This window comes from Rhinolophus hipposideros (genome assembly GCF_964194185.1).
Source record: "Rhinolophus hipposideros genome assembly, chromosome: 26".
Classification (NCBI taxonomy): domain Eukaryota; kingdom Metazoa; phylum Chordata; class Mammalia; order Chiroptera; family Rhinolophidae; genus Rhinolophus; species Rhinolophus hipposideros.
The window spans coordinates 14,695,129-14,715,642 of record NC_138072.1 but is presented as its reverse complement, the minus strand read 5'-3'; the positions used below and the strand labels follow the sequence as shown (position 1 = coordinate 14,715,642).

General features: G+C 34.7%; 1 protein-coding gene across 1 annotated transcript in view; it reads left to right on the top strand.

Moving 5' to 3' along the window:
• CDC42BPA (CDC42 binding protein kinase alpha) overlaps positions 1-20,514 on the top strand; it is a 296,719-nt gene that overhangs the window by 252,945 nt on the left and 23,260 nt on the right. Inside the window, exons 27-35 of the mRNA XM_081039105.1 lie at positions 2,758-2,862; positions 6,658-6,741; positions 9,942-10,047; positions 13,268-13,404; positions 14,098-14,237; positions 15,520-15,601; positions 17,556-17,772; positions 18,617-18,679; positions 19,583-20,176. Coding sequence (XP_080895231.1) covers positions 2,758-2,862; positions 6,658-6,741; positions 9,942-10,047; positions 13,268-13,404; positions 14,098-14,237; positions 15,520-15,601; positions 17,556-17,772; positions 18,617-18,679; positions 19,583-20,176 — 1,528 coding nt within the window. The remainder of the gene's footprint in view (positions 1-2,757; positions 2,863-6,657; positions 6,742-9,941; positions 10,048-13,267; positions 13,405-14,097; positions 14,238-15,519; positions 15,602-17,555; positions 17,773-18,616; positions 18,680-19,582; positions 20,177-20,514) is intronic.

Below are 20,514 nucleotides of genomic sequence, written 5' to 3'. Positions count from 1 at the left end.
GAGTCTTTTAAAAGACCTGGAAATTTAAAGTTTGATATTCAAAACATTTTTGCCATGAGTTTATTCATCTTTACCAAAACTCTGTCTTTATAAGAAACATGCTTTTGGAAACTAAAGTGGTAATTTTTAAACTTCACTTATATATTATTATTTTTTTTAAATCAGAGTATCATTGTAAATGACATAGTTCAACTTTTTAGTATGTTGAGTTAATGCCATCTCAAAATATTCCAGTATTTTTGCTTATTAAAATTTTTTTTTATTTACAAAAACTAACTTGATTTTGTTTAATCTCTGGGATTTATTGTTAGTTTAAGAGCATACAGCTCCAAAAAGCTAATATGGTAATTTTCGTTATTCTATTTTATTACAGTTGGCATTGGGTTGTTTTTTAAATTTAAATGTTTTCCACTTCTGAATAACCAGTTTTTAATTCAGCTAGGAAAATCGTTTAAAAATCTATTCTCCTTTCTGTTGTTTTATTTTTATTGATGAGTTAAAAACTTACTAGGAGGAAACAGTTTTCATAAATGACAATATTTCTTCAGAAGGGCCACGGGATATGTGTTAAAAGTTTCAAGAGTTCCTTAAGACTCACTAATTCGTGTAATCGCAAATTAAACTGTGATAGTGCATTTTTCCCTTCGCCCAATTTCACACTGTAATAATGTCACATTTTCATAGGGCCATGAAACATGCTGGTTTTAACAACCAACTCTGGGGCAAAGGGACGGGTTTGATTTTAGGTTTGATGGTGTTCATGATGTAAACCTCCCATTAGAACATAGTGACAAAATGTTGTAAGGCAGTGTATTCTAATTTTGTACAAGAAGGTGTATAAAACAGTATGCTGACCTTCTGTCGGCATGTTCACGTGGCTCAAAGAGCAGACCTACTTTAAAATTTCAGCCAGGACTTTTGGAAACAGCAAGTTCTTGTCTTTCTCATTTTTGAAGTTTTTAAAAGTTATTGGATCCAGAGGTAAAAGCCACTCTATTTAGCTATTCAGTCCTCTTCACAGCATTGTCCTCCGCCTAGGAATGTCTGATTTCATGTCTTTCATTCATGCTGTGAGAGAAAGGCTTTTGTGTGGTAGGTCGGAAACTTAAATTTTCATAAGATGACCCAGTTTTTTACATATAACAAATCCCCAACTTGCATACTTCTTTAAAACTTTATGAGACCGTTAAGTTAGTTTTCAGCTCTTATTAGTATAAAATATATCAATGCTACTTTGCTTATGAATTCCATTGTAATTGAACCCCCTTCCCTATGGACACTTATTCAGCTTGCAATTTATATAATTGGATGAAACTAGATTTTTTTAGAGAGTAAAAGACACTTCTGCCCTATTCCCAAGTCAAGATCAAAGATTATTAATTTAAACTGATTACCTAAGTAAAATTGTAAACTAGGTAAAATTTGTCTTGAGTCCCATTTTCTTCTTTCTTTTATTTATTCCTGGTCAGAGTTCTTCGGGAAAGGAGATAACTCGGCCTCCATGGTCACTAAATTTCTTTGAGTACCTCTACTGTGGAGTTGCCTCTGATACAACAAAAAGAATACTGCATTTGGAGTCAAGAGATGGGGTTCAGGCCTGGCTCTGCTACTTCATAAGGCATGCTGGTTTTATGAAATTAGCCACATCGCACACATCGAACTGACATACAGCTGCTATGCTTCAGTTCAGTCGTTCCAGTTTTTAAAATATCGGAATATTTCCTAGCTGTTGGTAAATAGCTGCTGCTCCAAGTCCCCAAAGGCCCTCACTGAGACCCTTCTCTGCACTTTTCCTGACTCCAGTAACTGCAGGCTAAGGCCTGTTGGTGGCCATGTTATCAGCCCGACCAGCATGCCTGCCCGGGAGGCCACAGGTGGGCACCAGCAGAGAGCTACTACAGTGTTTGCCAGCCCACTAGCAGCAAGTAAAATAGTAACCATAATAATAAGAAAGAAAAAGAATAAAAATCTAAGTACATATTTAAAATCCTTAAGCCAATGCTCTTTTTATTGATTGTAACTTCTGATCTTAGCGTTGTTCCTGCTGTACAACATATTTGAAACATTTTCCCTTACCTCCTCTCCAAATTACCTTCGTTTCCTTTCATTTTGAAGACCCAATCCTAGTAATTTTGAAAATCACCTAACTAAATATATCATCAATGTGCTCCATAAGATCTTTTAGGCTAAGTTTTAACCCAAAGCATTTTCAGTTTCTAAAAATACTTGGTTAAAAGGAAGCACCTGAATATGAGTGCTGATATTTCTGCTGCAAAGTAAAAAAGGGATTTACTTCAGTGACAAGCACAAAGCTAATAGGTTAGTCAGATTCTTTTACTTTCAGCTAATGCCTGGTAGAGAACCACAGTTCCTTCTTACCAAGGACAAAATTATCTCTAATCTGTAGTACGTATCTCTACAAATACTCTATTTATTTCACATGTATGATTTATTTTGTGAAAAGTTTCATGTAGAATACACGTGAAGAACATATAGTAGAGATCAGTGCTCAAAGTAAGAGATCAACAGTGAAAATTGGAGCATTTCGTTAAGTATTTTCTTAACCTTTGTTTGCATTAAAGCTAGTGGTTATGCCTTTGTATGACACATCCCTAATGTGAATATTCAAACTAAATTTGTTACCCTCCTTTCTCAAGAAATGTTATCATGATCATGCCTTACAGAAGTTTGTTAAGAGCTGCTCATTGTTTAAAAGTGATTTCTTGGGTTTTTGTTTTTCCTGACTTATTTTCCTAGACCGATCCCGTTGAGAACACATATGTACGGAGTCCGAACGTCAAGTTTTACATCCAGTCACGGTCCACACCTCCTTCCACATCTAGTGAAGCTGAGCCAGTTAAGGTGCCTCACTGGAGCAGTGTTGCTCCCCAACTTTTCACTTGTGTCAGGAAAAAGGGAGTTGCAGAAACAAGTGAAATCTGATTCTCTTCCAATCAAATATATTGTGTATTAAGTCACAGTATATTGGAGATCATTACATCTGACTGATAATGTAGCTAGGAGTTTAAAACCAAAGTAGGAAATTGTCCCCCAAAATTCAACCTGAAATAGACAGAAAATTTATTGAATCATGAAGGTAGTCTTTATTTTAAGTAAAGAACAATGTAGAACAGAGGACAGAGTTACGTAAATTTTGGAATTATCAGATACAAATCTGGCAGTGTCAGAGTTCCATTCTCATATTTCATTCTTCTAATAAATCTAACAAGACGTGATATGACTGTTACTTCATAAGTAGAGCTTAAAATTAAAATTGCCAGTGCTGGCAACTGAACAGTTTATTCTAACTGCTAAATCAGCAATAGGCATTCAGCGAAATCATGCCTTTTAATAGCACAAAACCTGTTGTATTTGTACCTCATGTCAGTCAATGGTTTTAAACAGCCAATCGGCCGATTTTCTCAACAGAGATCATTTTTTTCAACAAGTCCGAAGGATATGTTATACCCTGGTCAATACCATCCTGCCTCAAGATGCAGTTCTGGTCCACTCAACATACGGTTCTGACTGAGCTCCTTTGCTTCCCATTTCATCTCCAGAGCTGTGTCTAGCATCCCGGTAGAAGCAGGTAGTTCTGTTTAGAAAGCTCTCTGAAGTATGAGTTGTACTCAGATTCTGACTTGGTTTTTTTCCAACCCTGCGGTAGACTGCCTCAGACTGGTTGATGAGAACCTCTGCTTTTTTTGATTTTCATTGTTTTAATATTTTAAGTTTTAATGTTGAAATATTTCCAGCATACAAAGAATAAATAACACCCATGTACCACTTCCCACAAATTTAACATATATGACCATTTTGTCCTATTTTTTACAAATTTGTATTCAAAGAAAGAATATTCCAGATAGTTGAAACACCCTTCCATATACCATTCTCTCTCCCCTTTTCACAGACATATCTAAATACCCTGAAATTGACGTGCATCTTCTCTTCCTTGGTTTCACATGCTTATTTCATTTGTATCCATAAAAAATACATGTTTGTTGTATAAATTTTACACAAAGGTTATCTATATCTTTTTGCAGCTTTTTTCATTCACCATTGTGCTTTTGAGGTTTACTCGTACAGATATATGTCCACTTAATTCATTCATTATAACTATTGTATAATATTTCATTATATGAATATACCACAACTATTTATCCATTCTCCTGTTATTGGATATGTAGGTTGTTTCCAGATTTTTATTACAGTCAACACTGAAGTGAACGTCCTAATGGCTATCTGCTTTTGCAAAAGTGCAGTTTGTTTAGCATATATATCTGGAAGTGGAATTACTGGGTTGTGTGCTATGTGCATTTTCAACTTTTAATTAGATCTTGCCAAATTATTTTCCACAGTGTTTGGACCAGTTTTCACTCCTGTCATCAGTGTGTGTGAATTTCCCATTTTCCCACATCCTCACACTGTCAGATAGTAACCTTTGCCAATTTGATGGGTATGGAGTGGCAGTTTTGTTTTAATATGCGTTTTCTGATTTCAAGTGTTATTCAGCATCTTTTTATGTGTTTATTGGCCAGTGGTGATTTGCCTGTTCATGTCTTTTGTCCATTGTTCTATTGAATTATTTTTCCTATTATAAGTGTTCTTTATATATTCTGGATATGAATCCTTAGCTGGCTTATGTGCATTGCAGATATTTTCTTCTAGTCTGTGGCTTACTTCAAATGTTATTTGTGGTATCTTTTTGTTTTGCAATAGCTTTTATTTTAAGGTAGCCATATTTATCTGTCTTTTTCTTTGTGACTTCTGCTTTTTATGTCTTTAAAACAAGTCTTCCCTTTTGCAGCAATTATAAAGATTTTCTTCTAAAAGTTAAAAAAAGTATTTTTAAACATTTAAGACCTTAATCAAACTGAAATTTATTGTTAGGCATTATGGGAATGGGGTTCTAATTTATTTTTCTCATATGAACAACCAACTCTCCTGTATTTCCCCCAGTGATTTGTAAAGCTACCTCTGCTTTGTATAAATGGGTCTGTTTGGGGTTTCTCTATTCTCTTCCATTGTTCTTGTGTCTGTTGTTGCACTAATATCACATTGTCTTAATTACTCTAGCCCTCAAATACGTGGTATGGTCAACCACTCCCACTCTCACCCACCATATTCTTCCTTTCTTCTTGACTCTTTAGTTTTACATGTGACTTTTAGGATCAGCTTGTCATATTCTATGTGGGGCTTTCGATTGGATTTGAATTTGTAAATTTATCAAATTGACATCATCGTGATAGTGGGTCTTCCCATCTATGAACAGGATATACATATTATTCATCTATTCTTTTATTTCCTTCAATAAAGTCCCATTATTTGCTTCATGAGTATACTCCATGTTGCTTCTTAGGTTTGTTCCTGGGTACCTTTAAGCTTTTGTTGCTGTGATAAATGGGATCATTTTAAAAATACACTTTCTAAATTAGGCCTTGCGGGTCTTTATGAACACTGTTAATCTTGTATCTAGCGCCCTTGCTTCACTCCTTTTAATTCTAAAAACTTCTCTTAGACTTTCTATTTAAACTCTAATAACAATTTTGTTTCCTATGAATTGTTTTTTTAACTTTATATAGGTTTTCAGTCTTCCTCTCATATTTATCTTTTTAAACTTATCTTTTTCAAGCTATTAAAAAGAAAATTAAATTTAAATTAGGACTAAATTCACAATTAAGCAGAAAATTCTGAGAAGCTCAACTGAATTCCATTTTAAGGCTATAACACGAGTATGTATAAAATATTCTGCTTTTGGAGGTTCTATAGCAACAAAGGCAAAGAGAAACCATCCATTTTTTCTCTTAATATTTTAGAATATTCTTTACCTTTTGTACAAAGCTGGCTTTTTCCTCGTTTGCTTACTTAGCATCTTAAGGAAGTCCTTCTTGTCCTTTTTTCACACTTTGCCAGTCAAGTGATGTCTCTCTTCCACAGTAATACCCAGTAAAATCACTGGTTCCTTTTATTCAAAAAACTATCTTACAATAATACCCCATAAAATAAAGATATTTCTTGTAACTAAATTTGTGTGTAAATTCTGAATTCCAGTAATATTAAATAATCTAACTCCATTCTTTGGAAATTAATTTCTGAACAAAAATCCTACTGATCTCTCTCTCTCTCTCTCTCTCTCTCTCTTCTCTGCTCCTCCTCCTCCCCTTCCCCCCCTTCTTCTTTATCCCCATACACATACACAAACATCGACGGAATTGTGTTCCATATATGTACTATGCATTCTGTATGTAGAAGTCAAGGAGTTAAAAGAATCTTCTAAATATTTTGATTATAAATCTTGCTAAAAACTCAGATACTTTTTAGAATTAATGTGGCATTTTCAGATGAACTTGAAAATAATATCCTCATTTTTATGTAGACTATATGCTATTACTTTTTTGTGTTCTTCTGTGGATTCTCTTTTCCAAATTGTTTTTAAAGTTCCAGACAAATAATTTTTTACTAATTGAACAAATACTTCATTTGTAGATATTACAGGCAGAAAATAAATTATCAACACAATGAGAATTTTAACTTCATTCAGATATATTTTGCCTTATTGATGTTTTCTTTGGCTTTATTTACCTTGATTTATCTCTAGTGTGTTTAAAATAGGTGGTTTTTCATAACATGTATTTCCTTTTTTGCCCCTGGATTCAGACTGCTGACTGTACTCCACTTCCAGTTCACACACCAACCTTAAGGAAAAAGGCGTGCCCTGGTTCAACAGGCCTTCCACCTAAGGTACTCAATCTAGTTATGAGCATAATGTCTTCTGAAAATAAAAAAGAGAGAATGGATTTCTGCTTCTTGTATTTCCTGTGATCTTTATTATTGGTTTCCTTAAAATCACAAACATGAAAGCTTGAAAAGAAAATAAATTCTGTACAAATGGAAATCATCATCACTGAGAAAGGCAGGAAGAGTGTAAAAAGTTTGTTTTGTTTCCATCTTCTTAAATTCAGTGTTTTGAGGTCTGTTCCAGTGAGGAGGAGTACTGGGAGGATGTGTTGTAAGGAAGGCATTAAAGTTGAGGCCGCTTGTGGAAGAATCTAAGGTTGAGGTTAATAAACCACTGAAAAAGAGAAATACTTAGTGAAAAATTCAGGTGAATTTTCTTTTTTTAAAAAATTGTTTTCAACACGACTGTGACTGAAGTATTGTACATGGAAGAACATGAAGATTGAGTTGCTTATCTGAAGCTCCTACAAAAAAATTCTAGGAATTGGAAAACTGTAATAATCGCTGTCTGCAGAACATAAACCTTGGTTAAACTACAGAATAAGAGAGATTGATGGATCTAAAAACTAATAAAATATACAAAAGTATAACTGATATAAAAGAAAGCAACAAACAGAATACTGTATTTTGCCATGTGTAACGCGCAGCCATGTTTTTGGCCCAGACTTTCAGGGAAAAAACCTTTTCGTTTTAATTTTTTAATTCAAATTTTTATTTGTCTACATTTAGGTACTTGTTTTTGTATTATAAAGGAATTTTAGCATTCGTTTTTTTAACATATTGTGATACAAGAAATTTTATGTAACAGATAATTACAAAACACAAGAACAGATACAAGGTACAAGAAATTTTGTGTACCAGTAACAAATTTACAATATTTAGGCATCACAGAAGACCAAGAACTCTTTGTCGTCACAAGTTCGTTAAGTTCAACAAAAACAATTATCATATTCCAGAATATTTTGCATACGTATATCGCCATTGATTTCTAGAGTTACACTTTTAACTCACAAGCATAAATAAAAAAATTAAAAATATGTATGTAGATACAGAATTGGAACTACCCATGTATAATGTGCATCCTTATTTTTCCCTCACAAATTGGGAAAAAAGTACACATTATACACAGCAAAATATGGTAACCAATGCCAGATAAAGCAAAACTTTGAAGTTAGACAGAATGTGAAAGAAAAGTAAACATAATAAATGTCTTCAAAGAGATAAGACAGGAAGTATGTTGGTTACATGGGGCAGGATAAAGCACTTATGAAGAAAAATAATTTGTAAGTGCTTGACATAAAAATATTAACAGCTGAAATAAAGAACTCAGTAGATGGCTTTATGCAAATGATATAGCAGAAAAACAAGTTAATGAGATAGAAAATATGAAAGTTAAGCTACATGACAGAAGTAGTAATATCTACATAGTAGGACTTTCAAAAGGGAGAAAAATACTTAAAGAATACTTAAAAAATAATGACCTAGAATTAAATGAAAAATCTCATATATAAATATATCATGTGCAAAAGAGAGTAGATAAGAAAAAACACACACCTACATCCATTATAGTAAAATTTAAGGATCAAGAGAAAAACTCTAAAAACTTTCAAAGAGAAAGAGCAAATGTCTGTAAACAAATCAAATTGATGTCAGGCTCCTCAACAGCAACACTAGATGCAAGAAGACAATTAAGGATATGTTCAGGGCCAGCCCCGTGGCTCAGACGGTTGGAGCTCCATGCTCCTAACGCTGAAGGCTACCGGTTCGATTCCCACGTGGGCCAGTGGGCTCTCAACCACAAGGTTGCCAGTTGGACTTCTGACTCCCTCAAGGGATGGTGGGCTGCGCCCCCAGCAACTAAGATTGAACACGGCACCTTGAGCTGAGCTACCACTGAGCTCCCAGATGACTCAGTTGGAGCCCATCCTCACAACCACAAGGTTGCGGCTTCGACTCCCACAAGGGATGGTGGGCTGTGCCCCCTGCAGCTAACAACAAGAACTGGACCTGGAGCTGAGCTACGCCCTCTACAACTAAGACTGAAAGGACAACAACTTGAAGCTGAGCGGTGCCCTCCACAACTAAGATTGAAACGACAACAACTTGACTTGGAAAAAGTCCTGAAAGTACACACTGTTCCCCAATAAAGTCCTGTTCCCCTTTCCCAATAGAATCTTTAAAAAAGAAATATGTTTAAAGTGTTCAAGAAAAAGAGTTTGAACCCTAAAATTTTAATTCAGCTGTATTATCACTTAAAGCTGAGAGCATGTTAAAAGTATTCTCGGATATACAGGAATTTGGTATGTTTATTATTTAAAAAAAAACAAACTTTGAAAATACTCTTGAATATACTAACAACAAGCTATCAGAAATAGAAATTGAGGACATAATCCCATTTACAATTGCATCAAAAAGAATAAAATACCCAGGAATAAATTTAACGAAGGAGGTGAGAAATCTGTTCACTAAGAACTAAAAGACTGTAATGAAAGAAATTGAAAAAGACACAAATAAATGGAAAGATATTCTGTTGCTCATGGATTGGAAGAAATAATATTGTTAAAATACTAGTATCGATTTTGGGTCTGTACTGCCCAAAGCAGTCTGCACATTCAGTGCAATCCCCAGCCTACCCCTCCCTCATAAAAGTGCAGGAAAAGTTATTTCACTTAAAAATTTGATTGCAGTCAAGTCTCACGCACAAAAAGCGAATAAAGAACAATGTATCTTTAACAAAAAGTGAAAGTATGCCAGAAAGACATGGCTATAAAACCAATGAAAACTACAATCAGTATTTCAAAAGAAATTAAGAAAAATGATAGAAGCTATAAAGTAACAAAATTTCTTTATAGGTGTAAATATGAAAATTTTTTACATATTTTGCTAAAGAATAATATGAAGAATTGATAAAAATCCTGAAGTCAAAATTTCTGAGCCACAAGAAAGCTCCAGCTTATTTTGTAACTTTAAGTGACCTTCAAGAGCAATTATCACTTAACTTCTGTTATTTAAGCATAATTTCAGTATTGCCTAATAAAAATATTTGAAGAGTATAGATTATAGAAAGATGTGGTGAGAAATGAAAAGAATTCATTCTACTACTATTGAGAAACATTCTAGTAGCTAGTGTGGGGCACAGAGATTCACCTGATGAAAATCCTTTAAATAACCAATGTGTATGTTTCTATTGACTTGTTTTGTAGCGCAAGACGCACCAGTTTTTTGTCAAATCTTTTACTACTCCTACCAAATGTCATCAGTGTACCTCTTTGATGGTGGGTTTGATAAGACAGGGCTGTGCCTGTGAAGGTAAGAACAAAATGGTAAGAAAATGTGGCTTTAGAGTCCTAACATTTACTACCTAAATTGTAATCAAATAACGTTATTCTGGTATATAAATGTTTGTTGTATTTAATTATTAGCTTTTCTTTGGATAACAGGAATAGAGACAATAAACTGAGCACCTTGCTAAAGTCTGTTGAATATTGGAGAAGCTAGACAGGTGGTCACTAGAAACTTTTTTCAAGAGAGATATATTTAAATATGTTTCATTAACCTTTGTTTTATTATTCAGATGATTTTGTGGTTCCAAAACACCATTAACCTATGTGACAGAAGACGTGCAAGTTATCCTTGAATCTATTCATTTAATTTTAACCTTATTTAATTTATTAGAGAAATTATTATTGAAAAGAAGGCAGTGCAGTATCTTTTCAGAAATAATAAGTGTCTGCCACATGCTCAAAAGACATTTTATTCCTAGTGTTAACAGCAGAGGTTTTTTCCTACCATTCATTGATTCATCCATCACATGTTCATGGAGGGCCCACTCTGTGCTTCTTGGCCCTGGGGATGCAGTTATAGATGGGGAGACAGAGAACCCACCCTCAGGAGCTCACATTCGGAGAGATGAGAGGTCAGAGGTCATCTGAACAGCAAACATAGTATATTTGTTTGGGCACCACTTTATTTTTCCTAAGACTTCCGAAATGAAAATGATATAAGTTATAATGAGGTATATGATTTCTGTATATTTTAGAAATGTGCCGTTTTTAAATCAAATGAGACTTGCTACTGTAACAATGCCTTATATATAATTTACCAGTATATCTCATAAAAAAGATGAGGAAATAGTTGCTAATTCAGATTCTAATGCTAGTTTCCATTTCTTGCTGTCAGGGTTGGAAGGGACCTCGAAGGAGGTAGTCAGTCTCCAGCAGGTGCATGTGTTCCCCTTGAGTACACACTGTCGTTCGCTCCAATTTGACTACTTTGAATAGAGGGAAATTAATAGCACCTTAAAGCAGTGCGTCCTGTTTGGTTAGTTCTCACAACCAGAGTGTTAGATCCAGATTGCGTTATCTTAACTAGGTTGCTAGATGCATGAGTTTAGAGCCAGAGAAAATGGTCAGGGTTGGGAAGTAGAGATTTGAGAATTTGGAGCGTATGAAGTGATGAATGTGAATGACATTATGCAGGAAGCACACGTAGATGAAAAGAGACCATGTATGAGGACAGAGCCTTGGAAAACATAGTGAAGGGAAGGGAAGGGGAAAGGTAAAGATAACAAGGTTTTCTGCGATGGCATAGCCTATATCTGACTGGGAAGGTGTTTGTGAAGCCAAAAGAAGAGAATTTGTACAGTTTTTAAGCTTTGCCTTATTTTGGAACTTAGCCAGTATAGTTGATGCTTGAACAAAACAGGGGTTAGAGGCCCCAACCCCTACCCCACCCAGCACAGTAAAAATCTGTATATAACTTTTGACCACTCAAAACTTAACTACTAATAGCCTACTGCCGACCTAAATGAAGCCTTACAGATAACATAAACAGTCGATCAACACATATTTCGCGTTATATACTGTATTCTTAAAGTAATCTAGAGAAAATGTCATCAAGAAAATCATAAGGAAAACACATTTACATACAGTATTTACTGAAAAAAGTTCACATGTAAATGGATCCTCACAATTTAAACCCATTTTGTTCAAGGTCAACTGTGCTTATAAATGTCATTTTAAAATATGTTTATCAGAAGGAATCCTGGACAGCTACTTGGCTTTAGGTTCCTTACCATTTTTTGTGCATCAGAATCATTTGCAATTTCGTAGTAGGATTTTTTGAGATCTTCCCAACTATGTCACCTCCTCGAGTCTCATGTGTCATGAAATTGTGCCTATCTTTTCTTCAAACCCTTGGAAGCCTACCCTATAAAGCTGTGGGGACACATTAAACTATGCCAGGCTTTCTTAAATGTTATGATAATGTAGTTGCAGCCTCTAAATATTCCTGTCATTTTTATTTCTTCCTGGTTGATTAAAATTAGATCTAGTATAGGATAATTATTTTGTTGCTTCCACTCCTTTTTGGAGGTAAGATTTTTTTTTTGCTCAATAAAACAAGTTATAACTTGTTAGACACTCTACTTATAAGTGACTGAGATGTCTTATAGAAGTTCGGATAGTTTTTGACAGACAGTACTAGTCCATCTTGCCTCTCTGTTGGTTTCACAATACTCATTTATGATGTACAATCCATTGCCCCATGTGTGTAGATTGCCACATGATATCCATTCAGTTCCTCTCTTATTCTTTCCCAAATACTCTCCAGGACCCCCCTTCAAGTAGGAATTATCTAAGTAGATATTCTTAGTGTCTTAACACCTCCAAAGAAGCTTGTTTTAAATATTTTAACCTGTAATTCTCACCCAACCAACTCTCCATAAAATTTGAGTTTATTTTTATTTATCATTTTGTCTTAAAATCTCAAGTTCATCATGTGAGTATCAAGAGGTACCCTGGCACTATTGTTAGTAGTTAGATGTGTAGGCTCTGCGCCAGATGGCCTGGGTTTGAATTCCAGCAATGCCACAGGGCAAGGCATATGTAAATGGAGAGGTAGTTGTGCCTTTCTTACATCGTTACAGAAAAATTAAAAGCATTCAATGAAGTACAGTTATTATCTACCTTAAGAGTAGTATAAATATATGTAGTAACATCAGTGACTCCCAAAATTTATCCTTAATTGACAACTTTTTAATCATTGAACAATTTCATTTTCAAAAAGAGGGATGGGTAAGGTTTGCCAGATGTTGCAAATATATCAGGTAATTTCACATCCATTAATGACTCTTGCAAGAGAAATTTCAGGGCATAGATCAAGTTGCAGTGAGATGAAGCGATAGAGAAAACTCCAGAAACGGCTCTTAGGAATTCAAAGTTTAAATCAGCCGTTTTAGTCAGAAAGTTAGATGTTTTTTCCTTCTGTTTGCTTCTTGTTTTGATCATTAATGTTAACACAGAATAATAAAATTACAATAGTATAAACAAAAATTCACTATTTCTCATTGAAATTCTTTTGGTAAGCAAATGAATCAGCTCCCCAAATAACAAAAACAGTTGTTTAAAATAAAATCAGAAATAAGCATTCATCTAACATAGTACCTTGCATGTAAAGAATGCTCAGTGAATTTCCTTTTTGTAAAAATGAATTTTTGTTGAACGTTGTTTCTTCTTTTTCCTTCCAAAAGTGTGTGGATTCTCGTGTCATATAACTTGTGTAAACAAAGCTCCAACTGTGTGTCCAGTTCCTCCTGAACAGACGAAAGGTCCCCTGGGTATAGACCCTCAGAAAGGAATAGGGACAGCCTATGAAGGTTATGTCAGGGTAAGTATGATTAAGTTGGATTTAGATTAATCTTTTAAGGTTTATTAATGAATTAAAATAAAATCCAGTCACCTTACAAACATAGTCCTTGACAGAAAATTACGTAAACAAAATTTATCTAACAGTTTTATTTCACCCAAAGTAATGATTTGAAAACAAAAACCTAGCTTTTGCTTGGAAATAAATTCCAAAATGTTTCACAATTTTCTGTGCTGTCCTTCTCTTGTAATGAACAATGTCGATATCTCCATAAGAGTCTTTGGCACTCGGTCTTGCTAGAGGGAGAATTGGCATATGCTTAGGCAGTATGATGTATTATCAAAGCATCATCTTACCTGTAATCTCCAGTAATATTTAAAGTGTAAGCTACATTTCATCTTACTACCAAATTTGACTTTTATGCTACTTAGAAAGAAATCCATGAATGTCATTTTAATGAATTGCTAGTGAAAATTAAAATGGTGCCATTTAAAAATTTTTCAGAATAAAAAGTCCTTCAGTGTTAGAATGTATTCTCACGTTTTCTCACATGTTATTGGTGATATATGTGTTCTTTCTGCTACTTTACCAAAGTGGCAGACTTCTAACACATGTACATTATCTTCAGGTTTTCACCATGTAAGTACATATGTGATTACAGAGGCTGTGGTTGACAGTTAGAATTGTTTTTGTTTGTTTGTTTGTTTGTCTAAGATCCCTAAGCCAGCTGGAGTGAAGAAAGGATGGCAAAGAGCATTGGCTGTAGTTTGTGACTTCAAACTCTTTCTGTACGATATTGCAGAAGGCAAAACATCTCAGCCTAGTGTGATAGTCAGTCAAGTGATTGACATGAGGTAAGCTGCTTTCAAAGGTGAAAATATGTGTATCTTTGTAACATGGGAATAAAAGATGTCTGATTTTTCTTCTAATTATATTGCTGTGTTTTTATTTAAATCTATTGTGTTAATTTTCTAATTTACTAATATTGCTATAGTAAGATAATTAAAACTAGGAAGTAGTCGTAATAGAACAGTTTGTGCGTGTATGTGTTGAGTATGTTGGGGCTAGGGTTCAGAGAAAAGAAGCTAATGTTTGAATCCAAAAGTCCTGCTTAAAGGTTGCTGGGATATTGGAGGCCTAATGTGTGGGATTTATATCATCACCTAAAATAAAGGCTTAGAGTATAATTCCAATGTGAGGAAAGGAAATAGAAATCTCAAAATCAGACACGCTCTTGGAATATATACTGAACTGGTAAACATTTAAGTAAGTGCATCTCTGGAAAGTTTCTGGTCTCATTTTTCAGACTCTTCCTCTGCCCCTTGGAGTGCTCTCCCCTACCTCTCGGAACTGGAGGCATTCTGGAGTGATCTTACTAACTCCCATAGCTTCAGCCAATCTCCTGCATTGATGACTTCAAAACATATACTTCCAGTTCAGATCTTCCTCATCAAAACTAGGATGGCTCACACTAGCATTTCATGCCAGCATCTCTAACATGCTATCTTTCTTATAAATATGGAATATGAAGGGATAAATGCAAGATATATTACCAAGGAAAATCTGACAGAGCCTGCTCAAGGACTAATTGTAGAAAGATAGGGAAAAGAATCAAAGATAAGACGTCAAATCTCCAAGAGCAACAGAATGATGATACCAATAACCAAATTAAGGAAATCACAAAAAATAAATTATTGTGGAGCAAATCTGTTTTAGGTGTTGAAAGAACAGTAAAATATCAGATGAGCTATGTTGAGGGCACATGAGATGTATTATGGGAAGCAAAAGGGTCCAGTCTGCTGGAGACTCTGGAGCCCGACCAGCATTCACATCCAGTCCTACTTTTATACTTACTGGCCTGGGACTTTGGGTAAGCCAGGAATTGTTTCTACCTCTCATATCATGTGCCGCTGTTAAACTCTTGATAAATTATTAATACTTTGGGCACTATCAATTACAATGGAGGGGAAAAAAAATCAAACTTTTAAAAACACTTAATTTGGATACTTTGTGCAATTAAGTTTTGAGGATTGCTTCATGTGTGTTATTTGGATACATACCTAAGACACCCCCCCCCACACACACACACACACATACCTACATAAACTGACTTTTAATGTTTCACTTTTCCTTCAGGGATGAAGAATTTTCTGTGAGTTCAGTTTTGGCTTCTGATGTTATTCATGCAGGTCGAAAAGATATACCCTGTATATTTAGAGTAAGTATGTGCTATAATTTGATCACTGAATTATTTATTTTTAATGAGTATGTTTCGCTTCTCCGTATAAATCAGAAGCTTACTAGGAATAGAACCAAATCCTGTATTCATTTATATACTCGTGTCATTGAACACTTGTATGTGTAGACAATTAATGCTAAGTAAATATTTAATTACTGAAAGATCTGTATTTAATTAAATAATTAAATACTACTTAGTGAAAGCCACATGATTATGGCTGCTAAAATAGGCTTCCCCTTGGACGACAATTTTGAGTCACAATTGAATTTTCAAATAAATACTACCATATGGAAAATGAAATAAGTGTGAGATTTCTCAAGTTTTTTAAAAATAGAAGTTTCTTCTAAAATCTCCTTTTAAAAATTAAGGTGTGAGAAACAAAAACTCATAGACACAGACAATAATTTAGTGGTTACCAGAGGGTAAGGGGGTGGGGGGGGGGTGATGAGGGTAAAGGGGATCAAATATATGGTGATGGAAGGAGAACTGACTCTGGGTGGTGAACACACAATGGGATTTATAGACGATGTAATACACCTGAAATCTATGTAAATTTACTAACAATTGTCACCCCAATAAAATTAATTAAAAAAAAAAAAAGAAAAAAAAATTAAGGTGTGTTGTTATATTGCTTTGCAGTAACCACTCCAAAACTTAGTGGCTTAACCGATAGTGATTTGTTTTTCACCATTCTGTAGGTCTTTTGTTGTTGACTGGAGTCTCTCATGTGGCTGCATTCAGCTCATTTGGATCTGGAATATCCAAAATGATCTTACTCTCATATCTGGGGTTTTGGTGCTGGCTCTTTGCTGGGCGGTCTCAGTTCTCTCTGTGAACTCTCTCCATGTGGTTCAGTGGTCTGGCTGAGCTCTCTGGCTGGCTTCCAAGAGAGCCAAAGAAGCTGCCAGCTCTTTTATAGACTAGGCCCAAAACAGGCATAATAACCCTTGTGCTTTCTGCTAGTCAAAGCAGGTCATGAGGTCAGCCTAGATTTAAGAGGAAGAGAATAGACTCCACTTTTTGATAAGAAGAATGAAATTCCATAGGCAGAATTGTTAGCAGCCATCTTTGGAGGCTATCCACAGGGCAGTCTTGAATTGGTGAATTAAGATAACAGAGGCAAAAAGAAAAGACCTATATGCTTAGTATATGTCTGTGAATCTTCTATGTAAGGAAGGTTAGACGAAGACTATATTTAGTCTCAATTCCCATGCAAACAACTGTTAATTCTCTCTGTAGCCACCAAGGAAAACTAAAGAGGCCTTCTTATCTATAACTGATAAAATAGTGGGATTTTATTGTCACTGATGCTTAAATTACTTTTAATAAAAGATCCATAAAATTTAAATCTGTTCTAAGTGCTGTTTGCATAATGATAAGCTTTCATTTAAATAGTAACTAAAGTGATCTGATCTTCTCTAAGATAATGTGAGTTATTGGTATGAAATAACACAGCATGTAAGTATTTCTGAGCATTCCTGACTTTTTAAAACGAGTTGAAGATCAGTATGGTGTAGTGGTTACAAGCATGATCCTGGGATCCCAGTCTGCTGTGTGCCCTTAGGGAGATTAACTTCTCTGCGTCCAGTTCTTTCATGTATAAAATCAGGACGTAATAACAATACCTATCTGATGAAGATGTGGAGAGAGTTGCATGAGTTGAAGTGCTTTGATCAGTGCCCAGTAATTAGTCAATGGTAGTTGCTGTTATGTGAGTATATGCGATGCATTTTTAGTGATAGTATTCTAGCACTTCATAGCAAAGAAAATAAAAATGTTACTAACATTTACAATGGTACCTGCTACCTTCGCTTTGCCATGAAATCTAAAGGAATCACTTAATGAATGCTCATTTTGTTGGCTGGCATAAGCATCAAACTCGCTTAAAGGTGTCTGTTTTCTAAAATCATGAATTTTGATTCACTTTTTCTAGGTCACAACTTCCCAGCTCTCAGCCTCTAATAACAAATGTTCGATCCTGATGCTAGCAGATAGTGAGAATGAGAAGAGTAAGTGGGTGGGAGTGCTCGGTGAATTGCACAAGATTTTGAAGAAAAACAAATTCAGAGACCGCTCAGTCTATGTTCCCAAAGAGGCTTATGACAGCACTCTACCCCTCATTAAAACAACCCAGGCAGCTGCAATCATAGGTATGAATTTATGACATTTATCCTGTTAACGTAATTGTTTACTAATCGACCTTGTCAGCAGGGATTGGCTTTCATCTAGGAATCCCCAGTGTCCAGCGCAGTGTGTGTTGTGTCGCAGATGCTCAGTAAGTGTATATTGAGTGAATGAGAGCATACTAGAGTTTTGTTTCTCAGTAAACACTTTTCAAATATGTTTTCTTCTGAAAAAGTAACAGCGCTAAAAATTAACCTATTAAGTATATTCTCTGCTTGCGTGAAAACAAGCTGTTTAATTTCTTAAAGCATAAGTTTCCTATGTAAAATATACATACTAATTGCCTTGCACAGGTTATTTGGAAGTTTAAATAAGATGTAATACATAACACAGAGTGCCTTGCATATAAAATGCTCTCAAATAAATGGCAGCTCCGATGTGTGGATGTTTAAATTTTTGTTATATTCCTTTGTACACATCCAACTCTTTTGCTACTTTCTAGTAAATAATAAAACATTTAATGAACAGACTGCAAATGCCTTTTACAGTCTTTCCCTCCCAAAACAAGAAATGGAACTGAACCCCGGGCACTAACAAACTAAGCTTTTATTTTTTTTCACCTTTTATTAAATAAACATTTACTTTTTATAAGTATTGATATAGATTATTTTTAATTATCTATTTAAAAAGGCATGAGATAATATTTACGACTGTAATCTAAAAAGAAATTTAATAGTACAAATTGTTATTGCTATTTTTAAATTATTTATTTCAGTGTTGTTTTTTTACCAAATTTTTTAATTATCTGTTCTATAAGTTTTACACAGTTTTTTACCTAATAGAAATGTTTCATATTTATATCTTGCATAGATCATGAAAGGATAGCTTTGGGAAATGAAGAAGGTTTATTTGTTGTTCATGTCACCAAAGATGGTAAGAGAAAACTTAATTACTGTGGGGTAACTTTAAACCATATGTTATTAGAAAATTTTAAACTCTAGATTCTAAATTCTAAAAATAAATAGAATTTGCTCTTATTTATTCTATAATTAACATTTTTCAGACCTAATTTGATAAGTCAAAAGATGATTTTTTAATATCTTTAATGATCCTAAGTTCTAGAACTTCCCAAGTGTGGATTGTCTTTTTTGTGTAATTTTATTTAATAGTTCTGCTGTATGACCTCAGATTGCATTTCTAAAGAAGGTACATGAAAGAAAATACAACTTGATTTTTCCATTGTACTAATAGTACTAGAAGAGGTAATAGTCATTAAAATGTGTTTGTTTCCCACAGTTTATTACAACAGATTTTTTCCTGGAGAGAAATTAAATATTGGATGAACTAAAAAGGAGCCAATTTAATTTAGCATTTTTGAATACAGTGTTCTATCTTTATATCGTTAGATCATGGGAAAACAAAGTATTAAACTTCATTAATTTGTTACCCATAAAAATACCTTTAGTGAAATATGAGTTACTCATTTTATAAAAAATAGAAACCCTATGGTAAAGTTCCCTAGAATTTAGTGCCAGTAAAAAGGTTTGTTTGTTTTGTTTTTTGAAAATCTGGCATGCTTTTATCACACAGGAATTCTTTGCCTTGGCTGCCAAAAATCTCAGTGCTAAATTTAATACTTTACTATACTTTACTATAGGTCAGTTAAATTATCTTGTAATGGGTATAATTATCTTCCTTTTTCTCCATATGATTTCTGAGCTCTTATTCTCTTTATAATAAATTGACGTATGTATATCCTTTTGACTGTAATTGGGATATGATTAATGAATAAACGACATTAATTTGCATCTGATTTATTACTGTTCCTTTGCATAGAAATTATTAGAGTTGGTGACAATAAGAAGATTCATCAGATTGAACTCATTCCAAATGATCAGCTTGTTGCTGTCATCTCAGGACGAAATCGTCACGTACGACTTTTTCCTATGTCAGCTTTGGACGGACGAGAGACTGATTTTTATAAGCTGGCAGAAACTAAAGGGTGTCAAACCATAACTTCTGGGAAAGTGCGTCATGGAGCTCTTACATGCCTGTGTGTGGCTATGAAAAGGCAGGTCCTCTGTTACGAACTATTTCAGAGCAAGACCCGTCACAGAAAATTTAAGGAAATTCAAGTCCCATATAACGTCCAATGGATGGCAATCTTCAGTGAACACCTCTGTGTGGGATTCCAGTCAGGGTTTCTAAGATACCCCTTGAATGGAGAAGGAAGTCCGTACAGTATGCTCCATTCAAACGACCACACACTATCATTTATTGCACATCAACCAATGGATGCCATCTGCGCAGTGGAGATCTCCAGTAAGGAATACCTGCTGTGTTTTAACAGCATTGGGGTGTACACTGACTGCCAGGGCCGAAGATCGAGGCAGCAGGAGCTGATGTGGCCGGCAAGCCCTTCCTCTTGTTGTAAGATTCTCTTCCTTTGGCTGTCGTACCTTCCTGTCTCTTTCTGTTCCTTCCACTTCGTCTCCTAGAAGTGGTCATTGTTAATAGCAGGTTATTTTTTTAAGTCATCCTTAAGGTTTCTCCAAAGTATTATGTTGTTTATAAAAAGTCCCCATGTGTAGATAGTGCAACAGTTCAACACAGTCATGCATATAGTTAAAGGTAATCTTTCTATGGAATATTTTACTTAGATGGATTTTTTAACCCGTGCTATTGTATTTTGAAATAACCCTAGTTTCCTTCATGGTCCTGAAAAACATAGTGTTTGTGATTATTCATAGGTCATAAGACTTCTGGAG